This window comes from Equus caballus, chromosome X, assembly GCF_041296265.1.
Source record: "Equus caballus isolate H_3958 breed thoroughbred chromosome X, TB-T2T, whole genome shotgun sequence".
Lineage (NCBI taxonomy): Eukaryota > Metazoa > Chordata > Mammalia > Perissodactyla > Equidae > Equus > Equus caballus.
This window is the reverse complement of record NC_091715.1, coordinates 120,093,130-120,109,286: the sequence shown is the minus strand read 5'-3', so window position 1 is coordinate 120,109,286 and position 16,157 is coordinate 120,093,130. Positions and strand designations below refer to the sequence as shown.

Genomic DNA, 16,157 nt, shown 5'->3' with positions numbered 1-16,157 from the left:
GGGAGCTCATCAGACTTACCAGGTACACAAGGCAGATCCTGGCAATGGCAGGGAAGGAGATGATGGCTTTAAGGGAACTTGTAATCATCATCGTTGTGATTATTTATTAATCAAGACTTTTAACTGTTGGCGAGAGAAGCAGGAACTGTGTTATCCCACATACCAACATGGCCCTAAGTATGCTTTCTCATCACCTGATTATTCCAACAGGAGATATAATGCTCTCCTTGGCTTTTGGGTTCGATCCCCAACTTGAACTAATCACATGCAATCTGGAAAGAACATACTGTAGAATCATAGGGTGTTAGCACTAAAGGGGAATTATAAGAATTATCTAGTATGGAGGTCTTTGATCTGAGATCTGTATTTGGACTTCAGAAGGTCAGTGAACCCTGTGGAATTATATACAAAATTTTGTGTGTCTATGCATTTTTCTAGGAAGAAGATCCATAACTTTCATCAGATTCAAAATAAAAGGTTCCCTGACCTGAAAGGGTCTAAGAACCACCAATGCCAGTCCACCCTCCACCCCACCTCCGCACCACTTTGTTGCCAATGAGGAGATAACTTTCAGAGATGGAGAATAATTTGCCCAACAGCTAGTTTTAATGGCAAATCCAAGAGTTGAAGTCTTTTCTGACTCGAAGTCTAAAAGCAAATCTTTCCACCATACCGGAGTTGTTTTAGCAAGTACCGGGGCTATGATAAGATATCAAGGAGTTGTTGACAGCAATGATTTCTGCCACTAGTGTAACCTGAACTAGATTACCTTTGAGATCCCTTTCATCCCTGAAATTCTGTGTTTCCATCCGCCTTAATAGAGAACAGCATTGACACAGATGATGTGAAGCTAATTTCCATTTAGAAATTATTTCCGTTTTATGATTAGTCTTTCCCACTGCCTCATTGATCTCCCTTGCTAATAATGCTTGGTTAGAGCTAATACTAAAATGAGTTTGCATTCTATGAGTTTTCACCAGCTGATGGCAGGGTAGAAAGGCATCCCCATCAGGACCAACTACACGATTTGCAGGGCCCAGTGTCAAATGAAAATACAGAGCCTATTGTTAAAAAATTATTAAGGATTTCAAGACGGTGACAGTAGAGAGCATTAAACTAAGTGTGGGGCCCTTCTAAGCATGGGCGCCTGTGCAACTGCACAGGTCACACACCCTGAAGATAGCCCTGATCCTTATTAAAGCTTTGGTGGAGTGGGGGACAAAGAGAAGCCAGCCTGTGATTGAAAATTGGCCAAGGTGATCCACAAACTTAGAGTTGTATATTCATAATCATAAGGACTTTTTGGCTTATCTGTGCATGTGCTCACACACACACACATTCATATGCGCACATAAATCAATTCGACTAAAATTACCATCTTTTCTCTTCACCTAATGCCAAAAACCAAAACTAATTTGCTTTAATTTTTCATCTTATTGTGCTGGCATTGTTTAAACAAACATATTCATTCCAGTTTTCACAACCAAATGACAAAAGAAGGAATGAGTTCTCCAGGGGCATCTAAAGAGTCAGGTAGAGGCAGGTACTCGAAAGCAATGGCAGACAACCAGCTAGGGATGTTTTAAGCTGCCAGAAATGGAGAAAGCAGCTTCAGGGTATGCAGCGTAATGAGCCAGTGCTCTCAGGCTTAGGACATTATGAGGAGAGAAAGCATTTTAATTCAAGAATCAGGAATCAGGGGTTCCAACAGGTAAGCAGGTTTACCAACTGAGAAAACGGCTGGGACTTGGTATACTTGAGCTATACATATTTCAGTAGAGCAGAGGCACCCAAGCCACCACATTCCACACTTCCCATTTTAGTGGCATACCAGGGTTCTGAGTTTAATGCACAACATCTGTGCTTCATAAGAGTTGAAGCCAAATGCTGGGTGATGTCCCATTGGTTAACTATATGCAGAAACCAAAGTATAATGTGCATAAGGTGGAATTTACTCTTGCAGAGCATGCAGTACTCTAAGCAAACTCAGGCTTCTCGGCAAACTAAAGGCCAGTTAGCACAAGAGAAAATATAAATTGGGCAAATCGATTTTTATTACTCTCATGTGTAGTCAGTTGTTGTATGAGTGACCCAGTACTCCAAAGTCAGCTTCCTAAGTGCATTTTGCACTCGAGAGAGATAAGAAAGCAGCCCTCCCTGCACTTCTCCAACGAAGGTAAAGAAAGAAGTTACATCACCAGAGCTTAAGCCTTCAGAGGACTTACTCCTTCAGCTTTACAACACAGCCTCCAACCCAAAAGCCCACACTAAAGTTTAATGTCCATAAGCATATGGTACCTACCTAATGACAGCACTCATTCACCCACTCATTCATATATTTATCCAATGTGCACTGACTGCTCGCTTTTGGACGTCCAATGCTATGCTAACTGCTACGCTGTACTGTGCTAGGTGAAAGGTATTTGTAGTCAAATTTCAACCCAAATCAGAATTCAGTAGCAAGTGCAATATTCACAGAATTATCAACCAGTGTAAAAAAGGAAGGAAGTATTTTAAAATTTTCTAATGTGTTATTAACTCCTTGTTTGCAGTATCTGTGGGGTATGAATATGAAATGTGCCCTGACTTTATTCTCTGGGAGAAAAGGACAGTCATCTTACAAGGTTTTGAGATGGATGCTTCTAACCTAGGAGGTTGGTCGTTGAATAAGCATCATATTTTGAATCCTCAAAGTGGTAAGCAGCTTTTTAAATATTTATTAATACTGTTTTCTAATGCTGTATACATATGTAATACATATTCATTGCAGAAAATTTAGAAAAGTACAAGGATAAAATTACCTGTAAGTCCACCACCTCGAGATGACCACATTAGTATAGTTCTTTTCGAATATGATAATCTGATTTTGAATTTGTGCTGGTATACTGAGACCGCTTGATCACAAAGTTATATAAAACTGGGTTTTTAAGAATCATCTTCGGGGCCAGCCCCAGGGCCGAGTGGTTAAGTTTGCACGCTCTGCTTCAGCGGCCCAGGGTTTCACAGTTCAGATCCTGGGTGTGGACATGACACCACTCATCAGGCCACATTGAGGCAGTGTCACACATGCCACAACTAAAAGGACCCACAACTAAAATATACAACTATGTACTGGGGGGATTTGGGGAGAAAACGCAAGGAAAAAAAAGAATCATCTTCATTATTGCTCTATCCTAAGTGATTAACCAGTTTCTCTGACATTGTAACCAACTTTTAAAAAGTGGAAAAATAATTGCCATATATCATATAATCTAAGACACCGTAAATTATAAGTACTCCATTATTTTATGGAAAATGCTGCCAATTAAACTATGACATGCATTGATTGCAGGATATATACTTATTTCAGAGATGTTAAAATGTGTGCCTTAGAATTAATGAATCTTCAATGTGATGCAGTTTTCAAAGGGCTTTAGTGAACTCTGTCCCATTTTAAACACAACAACCCTGCAGTGAGGCATTAACCCCATTGAAAGGGTCAGTAATCTGAGGCTTCAATGGTCACGTGACTTTCCCCAATTTGCACAGTTACTGAGTGGTAGAGCCATGTGCTCTTTCTATGCACCACGGCTGTTTGTCCACATAAGTGGCAGTATAGCCAATAAGAAGCTAGGAATAGAGTAAAAGGATAGTAATGGTAAAAGAGGAGAAGAGGTAGGAGGAAGATGGGAAGAAGTGAAAATCTGGAGAAAGAATGCAGTCCCGGACTTCACTTAGTTTCAAGTCCCATAAATCCTGGATTTAGGAAAAGAGGAAAACGTGGTGAGAACCAGGACACTCTCATCTTCAATCTTTACCTTCTTTGGATCACTTTTCCTGATGACATTTTCTCCTGGTTTGCAATTTAAATGTTAAATAAATCAGGAGAAGGGGCCACAGGTAGCTCTTGAGCCCATGCATCTCTAAGATAAACTGATTTTGCTACCTGGGTTATAAATGCTTCATCCAACTGGGAAAACACTTGGGAAACCAATCATTGGTGTTTCCATCCAGCTTTCATTTGAACATCTACTGGCAAGTTTTCACAGTAGATTTCATCATATTCCTTTTCACCTAAAGATGCAGATTCTGGGCAATCTTTAGTAGGACGTGTACTTTGGGTTATTTCCCCAGGACTGGGGCTGTGAACATATTGAGGCAGCTACACTCTTCCATCCAGCCATCCTTGTGTCCTTCTTACCTTTGTGAAACAGCTGGCTAAGGTCAGGTTACCTTGTCAGGCCATGAACTGACCAAGGCTCAGAGATCAATTTTATAATCACACCTACGATCTTACTTTGTTTGCACCACAGCTGAATCAACCAAGCCAACCAGCCGCGCGGGCTGGGAAATTTTGATTGGCAAACCTAACCAGGTTTGCTTCAATCATAGAATGAGACCACCTACCATAGTCACAGTGTGGGACCCTCACGGTAAAGGAGTCCATTGGTGTGTGCCCCCATTATACCTCCTTCTCCCCTTTCAAGGAAGACTCTAAATTCCATTTCAGATTGTTTATTTTTTTAAGAGCAAAGATTCAGCCACAGATATAAAATGTCAACTTTTTTGTTGTTGTCAAAAGGAGAATCACAGTTTTAAAAATACAAAAACGAAAGGGCAGATCCCACTTATTAAATTATTAGAGTTTTTGTTTTGATTTGAAAGAGTTTGACATTTTAAGCAGCCGTTTCTTTTCCACTCACTTTTATTGGCTTGTATGGATTGTCTCTTTCAAATGCCTGTCATTGACATTAAATACAAAGTGGGAAATGACCTCAATCGAGCCAGCCCCCAGCTGTGTGCTCCCAGTCCTATATCCTCTTACCATTTGCTTCACACAGGCGAACAAATCAGAACAGAGAGGAGCCATTCAGAAAGTTGTCCTTGGGGGGGTCCCCCTGATTTCCACAAATGGGTTCTCCCCACCCCTAATTCACCAGTAGTTTTTAAGTAATGGGTAACAAGTTATTTCTGAGAATCTTTTTAACAGCTTTATTGAAGTATAATTTAGACACCATAAAATTCACCCATTTTAAGTGTACAATTTTAGATTTGTACAGCCATCACCATAACACAGTTTTAGAATATTTTTATCACCCCAGAAAGATCCCTTGTGCTCACCCCAGTCCCGCTAACTCTGCTTTCTGTCTCTTTCTGAGAATTTTATTCTGAGAAGAAACGTTACTTTGGATGGTTTTTAAAAAGGAACATTTGTTCATTTTATCATCTCATTTGTCGGCACATTGTATTTTTAACCAAGAGCTGGTCACACTTTCCAGGAAAGAGATCTGAAGCCAGTTGTGCCAGTGCCTTTCAGCCTGACCTTGGACATGAACCCCCCCCTCCCCCCCCGCCTTATGATGTTTTTGAAGTCTAAATCCCACCCATAAAGGCAATTTGAGAAGCAGGAACGATAAGTGTGAAGGAGCAGCATTGGGAAGACCAATCTAGAAAGCAAGGCTCTTTCCCCCTCAAGTCAGATAGTCTTCTGACTGATTAAGGCAAGAGTGACATCTTTCCAAATTCCCCCACTCCACTTCTTTCTGGAAAAAGCCTAACTTTTTAGGCACCCTGCTTTTTTGATCTGAGACAGCAGATTAGAAACAAGAATCTATCTTCCCCCAATTTTCTCTCACTAGTTAGAAAAACACTGTAATTAGATTGGATGTCTGCTGCCATTCAATTCTTCAGTTTTTCTTTGGCTCCAAAATCATTATGCAGTGGGTAGTTTCTAGTAGGCAGTGTTTTCAGACCATTTATCATTCCAGTTGAAGCAATTATATTTAACTGACAACTAACCATTGGTTGTGGAGAATTGTTTCCAAATATTATGCCATCAGACATATATCAATATATAGATGGTTCTTACTTTCACTGAGACAAAAAACACCAGGAACTTGTGTTTTTCAATATTCCTTCAAAATACATCTTCTTAGTGATCACAGAGAATGCATAGTCATTCCTTTTAAGACAAATCAGTTCCTTAAAATTATGAAAAATTTAAAATGTGTACATGAGTCATCTATTACAGAGCTAAGCTATTTGTCACGGTATACCTTTATATCAAACATATTCCCTAGTGTTTCCTGCCATTTGAGTGTTAAAAATAATTAGAAAGAACAATCCAGAGTACTAATTGGGCATTGTCATCTGTCTGAAATGGACAAAGAATTTTCCTTAACTTAGCCTCCAAGATAGGCCAGTAGTTTGTCGACAAACAGTTTTACTGGGAAGGGAAGTAAATTTCCACTGATCACACTGGCATAGCTCCCAGTTTGTGTTTATATCCTCTCAGTCAAGTCCTAAGAGAAATATGTATTGTGTCCCTTGTTGTTCATAAGTCTGAAAAATGGTTTCTTCTTTGAAATCAGCATAAAGCACCACCCACTGGCTTCCAAGGGAAATTTTTATTTCAAACTTATTTATAAGCTTCAAAAGGAGTTCTGAGCAAAGTAGCAGGAGGCTATGAGTAGTGTGTTTAAAAGTATGCTTAACTTATTACACAACAGACTTGGCTTTTTGGCAGAGAAAAGTAAAACTCAGGGGAGAAAATGTGCAGTAGGCCCCATCCAGGCAGGTTTCTTTGTTGACTGTAAACAAGACACCCAATCCTTAACAGGAAGTTGGCCTTCATATAAATAATGTGTGTTGTCCTAGGATCATTTGATTCTGTTTTCAAAATGAGCATGTGTGGCAGAATAAACTGGAAGGGAGGCAGCAGTAATTGATCAAGATTTCCAGGAGCATAAACAAAATATTTTCAAAGCAACCTTTTGCAGAAGAATTGGTGTTAAATCATTGTTGCTAGATGGTATGCCCTGGTTGTATGTAATGGAAGGTTAAACAGATTCTTGAAATAACAAAAACACCCTTCAAAATGATCTATTTTTCCCGGGCAATACAAAAGGGGCTTGCCCATTTTTGTTTTGATTGCTTCAGCTTTAAACAGGAATGGTAATTTCAGTACACAGGCACTTTAGTACCTTGCATGAAAGCAAGACATCAATTGTTGAGATGTAATCAGAAAGTACATTGCCTTATGTTTTATTTCCTTTAATCATTCTTCTTCTTTGATGGAGTGCTGGGCTTTCTAATAGAAAAGGGGAGTTTTAGAGTTGCAGGCTTAGAAGAATGGTTTAGAATAGCCATCTTTAGTTTTTAAATTGCCAGGAGCCTGGTAATAACATGTCATTTTGAAGGTAATTGTTAACTATACCGTTATATTGATATAAAAAAATGGAGATCTACCTGTGAAAATAGATGTTAATAGCAAATCTGGTATTTCCAAGCCAATAATTGGAAATATTTTTGAATGATGTACCCTATAGTGCATTGCGGAAATACTGACATGCTAAACAGTATGTTTCCTCATTTATTAGAGAACATATCATAGTCTCATTGGTAGGATATTCAGCTAGTGATCATCAGGAGATTTCTTTTCAATGATCTTGTTCAAATGTCATTCCAGTTCTCATTCGCTTCCTCCCAATTCATTTAAATTGCAATATTGATCACACTGCAATTAAGTGTTTTTTGGGAAATGAAATTCAGTCCTATTAATCTTACTTAATTAACTATTCTAAGTCTTACGAAATTTTTTTTGCTGCCTGAAAGAGTTATTAATAAAGTTAATAAGAAAGTAGTGATCCTCAAGATCATAGTTCTGCAATAAAAGATTTTTGTTGATAACTCATAGCTACTCCAGCAGATCATATGTTGAAAAAACAGCCCGAAATCACCTCGGGAGGGAAAGTAAAACTACTTAGATTTGAAATACAAAGGCTATATGATGTACAGGATTTCTCTTTCCCGGAAGGTCCCTTCCAAGTACATGTTTGGTGCCATAGTGTTGTGCATGTTTTACCCTCTTAATTATTTTTGCCGGCAATGTTCCTATTTCAGAGTGACCAATAGCTTCTATTGTAGTACTGTGTGACCAAGAGTTGGAAGAAAATTGAGGAAGACATTTCAGGAAATGTTAAGGGAGAGTAACAGGCAGTCTGAGGAGATAGATAGCAGGGGTCATGGGAGAAGAAAATAAGACCGTGCAGCATAACTGCAGTCATTCATTGTTGTCAGTTACTTCAGTCTGACACGTTGGCAGGCCTCCTCCCAACATGGTTGTTTTACTTGCCCTGGCTCATTCTGGGTAGACTTGAGCTATTTAGCGCAGCAGTACTTGTTTCTCGGATTTTCTGCCCAGGCTCAGCAGGTTTGCGAAATCATTGGGATTTGGACAAGGAAATTACAAGAGGCTCAAAGCCTATTTCCAACACTTACTGAGCGCTTAGAATGACTTGGCCACAGAGGTTGGCACTAAAATGCAGAAAGGAGTAAGACAGAGGGTCTGCCTTCATGGAGCTCATGTTCTAATGGGAAAGATAGAGAAGTAATGAAAACTGTATCATACAATGGAATAAGTGTTTTAATAGAGCTATGGAAAACAAACTGGGAGCGCAGAGGAGGGAGTAACTAATCTGCCTGCACAGAGCATAGGGGAAGGAGTGAGCTGAGCTTTGAAGGATGGGTAAGAGTTGCCCAAGCAGCCAAGATGAGAAGGCATTCAGGATAGAGGGAATAGCATGTACAAAAGCAGAGAGGAATGGAAGTATGTGAAAGTAATTGTAAATAGTTTGCTATAGAGGCAAATGAGAGGGGAGACTGAAGAAGTAGGCAAGGATCAAATCATGAAGGACTTTGTATGCCTTAATAATAAGGAATGTGTCCCTTATCCCATAGGGAATATGGAGCTATTGAAAGGTTTTAAGTCACACATTGAATAATCTCTATGGCAGGAGTGTGGACGGTGGTTTGGAGATAATAGGTACGCCTAGAGACCAGGAGACCAAGAAGTTAAGAAAAACTAAACTAAAACAGTAGTAGTAGGAATGGAGACAATGAAACTGGTTCAACATATTTTAGGAGATATGATCAATGGGAGTTTAGTAATTAATTAGGTTTAGAGAATGAGGAAAAGAAGAGCTATGATGATGCCCACCATTTTCAACGTGGGTAAATACAAGCATGATGATACCATGCATAAGATGGGTAGGGAAAAGAGGAGGAAGAGCAGGGTTTGGTGGGCGTGCAGAAAAATAATGAGATCAGTTTTAAACTCGATGAGTTTGAGGTACTTGGAGTGGGGCATCCAATTAAAGAGATCTAGTAGGAAACGACTTGTCGGGTGAGAACTCTGGACGAGAGAAAGTTTCAGCATATAGAGGTGAGAGTTAAAGTTGTGAGAATGGATGAGATTGCCCAAAGAAAATGATTGCACAGTATTTTCCAGCATTTTCATAAGTCAGTATCTCTATTTCCTGCACTGATGATAGTGAGATATGGTCCAAAAGAGTGGAAAATTCAAGTCTTTTTCTTATATCTTTGAAGTGCATTCTAGCAGTATGATTTCTTTTCTTTTCACAGAAGTAGATTACCTTCCTGACTGTGTTTTGCTAAGGTTAAAATTAAAATTGACTGATATTCCCTTTTCAGGAACCAGTTGCATAGTGAGAGTAATTTGAAGTCAGAGAGGTATATGCCAGGCATCAGGAGAAAGTCAGGCAGAGATGAAAACTTAGCTACAGATGATTCACAGAGCCCAAAGTGAACAGGAGACAAACGTTAGTCATCAAATGCTTTATTGAGGCATTCAGAATCAGCATTAAAGGGACTGGGTGTATTTCCCCATTTAACAGATGGACAAACTAAGCCAAAGCATTATTTTACTGTTTGTCGTGGCTGTGCAGTTAAACAAAACCAAGGGCTGTCTGCTTCACTCTTAAGTTCTTTTATGCCAGGCCAAAGCGCCTTCTTGCTTTGAACAATGAGAGGGAAATTAAAATGTCACTGAGAATATTGTGTGGTAATTGTTTTATTTTTTTTCTTTCTCTCTCTCTTTCTTTTTTTTTTTCCCCTGGCTCCAGGAATCATACATAAAGGGAATGGAGAAAATATGTTCATTTCCCAGCAGCCCCCAGTCATATCAACCATAATGGGTAATGGACACCAACGGAGTGTAGCCTGTACCAACTGCAATGGCCCAGCTCACAACAACAAACTCTTTGCTCCTGTTGCCTTAGCTTCTGGCCCTGATGGTAGTGTGTATGTTGGCGACTTCAATTTTGTAAGGCGAATATTTCCCTCGGGAAACTCCGTTAGTATTTTGGAATTAAGGTAAGTCTCCTCTAATCTCTATGTTTGCTTAGCGGATAAAGGCAAGAATGAGATAACATGAAGAGACAAGGCAGGCGTTGCCAGAAGGAGCAGAAAATGAAGTTGCCCGTATAGTAGCACTGAGCTAAGATGCAGGAATAGGGACAAAGGACATAGGTCAACATGCCCACTGCTCCTACTTGAAGGAACCTTTAAGCATTGCTTTGGAGAACCAGGAAGCATTGACATCCCTGTATGTGTGGCCCTCCCTGTGTACATTGCCGTCATTGACATGGATCTCAATACTTCCAAGTGCTCAGGTAAGTCACTCAGCCCCTGCTGGCCACTATGAAGATTGAACAAACATATCTATTCCATTCTAGCAGGTAGAGGTGTTGCCAGATCCAAGAGGCTAAACTTTCTAAGTTCTCTAGGTTCAATCTTTTGAAGTGGTCACTTCATAAAAAAGAAAATGGAAGTCTGTGTTTGTGTGACATGATAAGGGAGGAAGAACTAGTTTTTTACCCTGAAAAGCTCTATCTCATTGGGAAATAAATGATTAAAACATTCATCTTTAGACTTTCTCACTCTGTTGTAGGAATTTTCTTGACAGTACAAAGTATTTTGACACTTTTTGAAAGGAATTCATGCCTTTTAGTATTCCATGTTCTGAAGTTCCAAGATTACAACTAAATAGACCGTGGCTTAATCAGCTTTATTTCTCCCTTTCTGAGGTTATAAGACACAAACATATGCCCTCTGGAGTCCCAGAGAAGGAAAACATCCACTCCCATCCCAGTAGGGATAGACAGACCTGCTTTCTCTCCCTTGAGTAAATTGGTAGAACCTTCCTTCTAATTGGTTATGACAGTTTTATCGCTGACACGTGCCTTTGGAACATTAGGCTGAAAGTTTCTCTATGTCCCAGAAGATTTTGATGCCATCCTATAAACTATTCCATAAAACAATTGTTTTGACCTCAAGGATAACCTCATTGACTTGAAAAGTAGTGACCAAAAATAGTGACTAGGAGAGCAGAGACACTAATGGAGCAACGTGTATGTACAGAGTACAAAGGCCAGTCAAAACATATGAAAAGGCATGGGTCATTTTCATTTAATGCTTTGTTCACACAAGCATGGAAATTTGGTTACATAAGGACATTCCTCCAAATTTTTCAGATTCTCGTGCTTGCTTTGGAATCTACCTCTCTTTTCTCTGAATTAGTCCTTCGCACCTGGCTGGGGAAATCTTCTGGTCCCAAGCCCCCATCCTTTTCTCACATTAGTTCACTCCAGTTTTAATACATTTCTTAATTATAATTGCAAAAGCTGTCATAGAGAAGAAAGCTACTAAATCCCTTGGCTAACAAAAAAAAATAGACTGTAAAGATTTTATAAAAATAAAGCACATCTAGAGAGTCTAGAGAGGTGCTAATTCATAGCACCCCTGCCCTAATCAAGTGTTCATGTACCTCAGGAGGTCACACCTCACAGGGACTTGTCGTTTCCATCCGTATGTCTCTTTGGGTACCTACTTACTGGAAAGTCAAGGAGGAAGGCCAAGATGGTTGTATGCCTGGATTTGGAAATGATTTATACAACATTATACATTGTTTTCAAAACCCTAGGGATGCTTTATCTACATGATGCCAAACATAGATGGAGCACTTAACAATTCATTCACTGTCAGAATGTTTCCAGTCATGTAGATATTGGCCATGAAGGAAACATAGACCTTGTCTTCCTGAGCCTTTATAGCTAACCCTAGAAAGCCTATATAGCTAGCCCCTATATAGCTAACTCCTTAAAGGAAAAGTCTTAGAATTATCTATAAAATAATAACAATAATCATGTTACTATAAAGAAAACCCAGCTAAGTCCTTTCCTTTGTAATTTAAATGCAAATTTACCTAAGTTGGAGCAATTGTCATTCATCGATGAGATTCTCCCTTGGTCGAGGATCCTTAACAGTTCACAAATTTGCATTTTAGTCCAAAGTACCTTATGACCTTCTACACAAAGTCATTTGAAGAATAAAATAGAGTGACTTGGACCGTAATTGCAAAGTGATTTTCTCAGTATAAAGAAAAATTAGCTTCCGACAGTATGAAGTAGTGTCCATTCCCTCTGTTCGTTCTTACTCCACAGTGCTGTTTTCCCTCATTCTCGTAACTCTTCTAATACATAGGCGTGCACACACCACCATGAGATCACACACCCAGGCTCTCTTGCTTAGCCTGAGTTTGCCTAGCTGGCTTTTCTGAGTTGACATCCTTTAGAGTAGTTCTTAACATTTTTTTAATTCTCAGACCCCTTTGAGAATCTCTTGAAGGCTTTGGGCCCTCTCCCCAGGAAAAAACACATTCACACAAAATTGTACTCTTCATGCCCCCGCCCCGCAGCAACCTACTCCTGTGGATGAATTCCTTTTATCAACTCATGGTTAAGATTCCCTGCCTTAGGTTCAAGGAGAAAAAAACAGTTCTCCCTTCTTTACTCCAACACTCTTGTGATTGGCCATCAGAGAAATAAGCCGACTGAATATACAGGATTATTTTGACTTATTTGACAGGTAACTTTCTATTTGACTATAGTCAAAACCATCAAACCAGTTTATGTCAGCAAACATTATTTGTCATTTTTACTCAGAAATTAATACGGTTCTTACTGGATTAGATTCACTTTTCTTTTTAAAGTATCTATCCTGATCAGTAGCCTATGCTGTATACATTGCATCTTGCACATATAATTGGTGAATTTTTATATTTGCTTTATAAATTTTCCAGATTTAAACTTCCTGTGGAGAAATAAGTTGATATAATAAGGCTTTGCTATCTTAAGAACCATAATGTTTGTTGAATTCTGCAGTATGTAGATAGAAACTTCATTTTGTACCAGTTTTTTGGTTAAAATAAGTTCACTTAATTGTCCCCCTCCCGTGCATATTAGTCATTTTGTTTGGTTGAGTCATCTGTTTCCTTGGAAACACAGACTAATATAGTCATTATGTTATTGGTTGCATTTAAAACTTTGAATGGAAGAGCAATATTATCAATAGGTTATTACAGAAAGGGATAGAGAACATTCTAGATCTTCACTCTCTATAAGGTTATTCTTTTTATAACCTAACTACTCTGTTCTCTGCTTCTCTATCTATAAAACTGACCTCAAGTTACTATTTGAGCATCTTCTTACATGTCTTATACAGTTTGTCATTTTAGGATCCACAGATGTGTAGTTCTGAGCCCAAAGTTTGATGGCATTTTGGGAGAGCATATAGCTTGCTACTTCTGGATACCCTTCTAGATTTCCTTCTCTTCCATCTTCTTATTCCATATTGGGCCACATTGAGCAATTCCAGATGCCCCTTGACATTTCGAATATTGGACAACTATAGATTTTTTCTACCTCAGCTCTACTGATCCAAACTGTCTCATCTGACCTCAAAAATAATTTCATTTTCATTGGTTGTCAATCATTTATTATCTCTAGCTGGTTCCCTATTGGCTGAATGGGGAGAGTAAGAAAAAGTTAAGTATGTCATTATTATTAGCAATATGCCAAGAGCAACAATGTTATTTCTTGTTATTTAAGTAAATAGTACCCCTTTGCCTGTTTCCTACACATTTCATCTGCACATACACATCTTGGTGCTTCCTTCCAGTGGGAGATTGAGGTAAGATAATAAAGAAAGGAAGCTTATAAGATCATGCAATTAAACCTTTAAGGGAGTCTCAAAAATACATTCTCTGAAGATTTTTTAGAGATAGATTCATTTCTATGTGACACGGTTTAGGTCTTGGTAATCCCTGGGGGTTAATTTTATACACACACATTTCAGTAACACAAAAGTGACGTCACAGATTTGTGAGCTTAGCATTAGAAGAGTTCCTGGAGGTGTCTGGTACAACATGGTACCCACCATGTCTCTGACAGTTGGCTATCTTTACTTTGTTTGATCCCTTTCAATAACAGGAAATTTAAATACCTCTAAGACAACCCATTACGTCTTTGGAGTGCTTGTTAGAAAATTCTTCCTGGGGCCGGCCCAGTGGTGCAGCGGTTAAGTTCACACATTCTGCTTCGGTGACCCGGGGTTCGCTGGTTCAGATCCCGGGTGCAGACATGGCACCGCTTGACAAGCCATGCCGTGGTAGGCATCCCACATATAAAGTAGAGGAAGATGGGCACGGATGTTAGCTCAGGGCGAGTCTTCCTCAGCAAAAAAGAGGAGGATTGGCAGCAGATGTTAGCTCAGAGCTAATCTTCCTCAAAAGAAAAAAGAAATTCTTCCTTATATTAAACCAAAATCTGCCTTGGTGAAACATCCACTTGGTAGAGGCAAATGTTAGCATCTGAAGCAGCACAGAAGCCTCTTCCTTCTTTTACCTGGCAAACTCTCACAAGTGTGAAGACACATATCATAGTTTCCTGAGCATTCTCTTTTTCAGTCTAAACATCCCCCAAGTCCTTCAACTATGTCTCACTAATTATGACTTTATTTCTTTTCCTTTGATTATGGCCTTAGGGCCACTTCTCAATTTTCTAAAACTAACTGGGATAACTATTTAAGTAAAAATAGGAGACACCATATGAAGTGCTTTGCAAGAATTCAAATATGAATATCCTCTTGCTCTCTTCTCATCTTCTAATTTTGCAATTCTATTAGAAAACCTATTAAACATGACTGGAAATGATTTATTCTTTATAAAAACCTCATGCTGTTATTGTTCAAGATGCTGTTATTCTCCAGATATTTATTTTGTCCTTCCCTTAAAAATGAAAGAAAGAAAAAAATAAGAACCTGGCAAATGCTTCTTGGTACCTTGAGTAATTTGGACTCAGCAAATGTCAATGTGACATGAAAATTTCTCTTGAGATTTTACTGTTTCTTTTGCAGTGACTGGTTAATATTCCCTCCATTGTTCTCAGGACTCGACTCCTGTCATAGACTGAGGATTGGGTAGATCCGGAATAGCACCCATGCAGGGGCAGCTAGCATGCTGAGGGGCAGTGGGACATGTACAGCACTCTGCTGAAGGAACAAATGGAACCCGAACTTTGAGAGCTCTGAAAATATCTGAGAAATGACAAGAACCATGCTCTTATCAGCAGTGCTGGAGCTACCGATAGACAAACACTATATGTAGATGAAATAGGTGGTTATCTCCCAAGTTTGCCTCATGTATTAGCAGTGGCACTCAAAAGGCTCCCTCCACCTCACCCAAAAACGTCTTCACTGGCCTTCTACAGTGCCCAAAAGTTTCACTCTACAAAATGTGTTTCTTCGAGTTGAGACATTGCATCTCTATGAGTCCCTAACATAAGAACCTCTGTTATAATGACCCATCGAGCTAAAATCATCCATTAGTCCCTGGGCATGGCTTTGTTTATCAGATTGATTTTCAAAGGAACTACTAGCTGAAACCAGGGCTCTAAAACACAAGACTGGTAAGTGGTGATAAGGGCAAAGGACAGAACCAGAGCATGGGGGAGGACAGCCTTAGATGAGGGTTGCTGGAGTTGGAAACTCTAAGAAGTCAGTTAACAGCAAGAGTGGGAACTGGTCTTCAAAGGAAGAATACCATGGAAAGATGAGCAGGGAGGAAAGTCTGTTCTTCCAACATCAAATATTGCTGGCTGAGTATAAGGAAAGAAGCTAAGAACAAAATGAAGAACAACGAAAGTGTTTCAGCCACCACAGAGCAGTCCAGGCAAACTCTAATGATGCCAGGTCACTAGGTAGTAACTCCAAAGTTGGCATATCCCCTCTTTCTCCATCCCCCACCTCACAACAATATAAAAAGAATGAGTTGAACATTATGCTAAGTGAAAGAAGCCAGACACAAAAGGATACGTATTATACAATTGCATTTATATGAACTATCTAGAATAGGCAAATCCATAGAGACAGAAAGCGGATTAGTGGTTGCCTGGGGCTGAGGAGGGGAGGACTAGGGATTGACTGCTAATGCATACAGGGTTTCTTCGTGAGATGATGAAAATGTTTTGGAACTGGGTGAT

At 39.4% G+C, this 16,157-nt stretch overlaps 1 protein-coding gene across 2 annotated transcripts in view; it reads left to right on the top strand.

Moving 5' to 3' along the window:
* TENM1 (teneurin transmembrane protein 1) overlaps positions 1-16,157 on the top strand; it is a 735,241-nt gene that overhangs the window by 611,897 nt on the left and 107,187 nt on the right. For both annotated transcript variants that reach the window (XM_023633984.2, XM_023633980.2), the window contains 2 exons: positions 2,553-2,696; positions 9,903-10,152. In XM_023633984.2, coding sequence (XP_023489752.1) covers positions 2,553-2,696; positions 9,903-10,152 — 394 coding nt within the window. The remainder of the gene's footprint in view (positions 1-2,552; positions 2,697-9,902; positions 10,153-16,157) is intronic.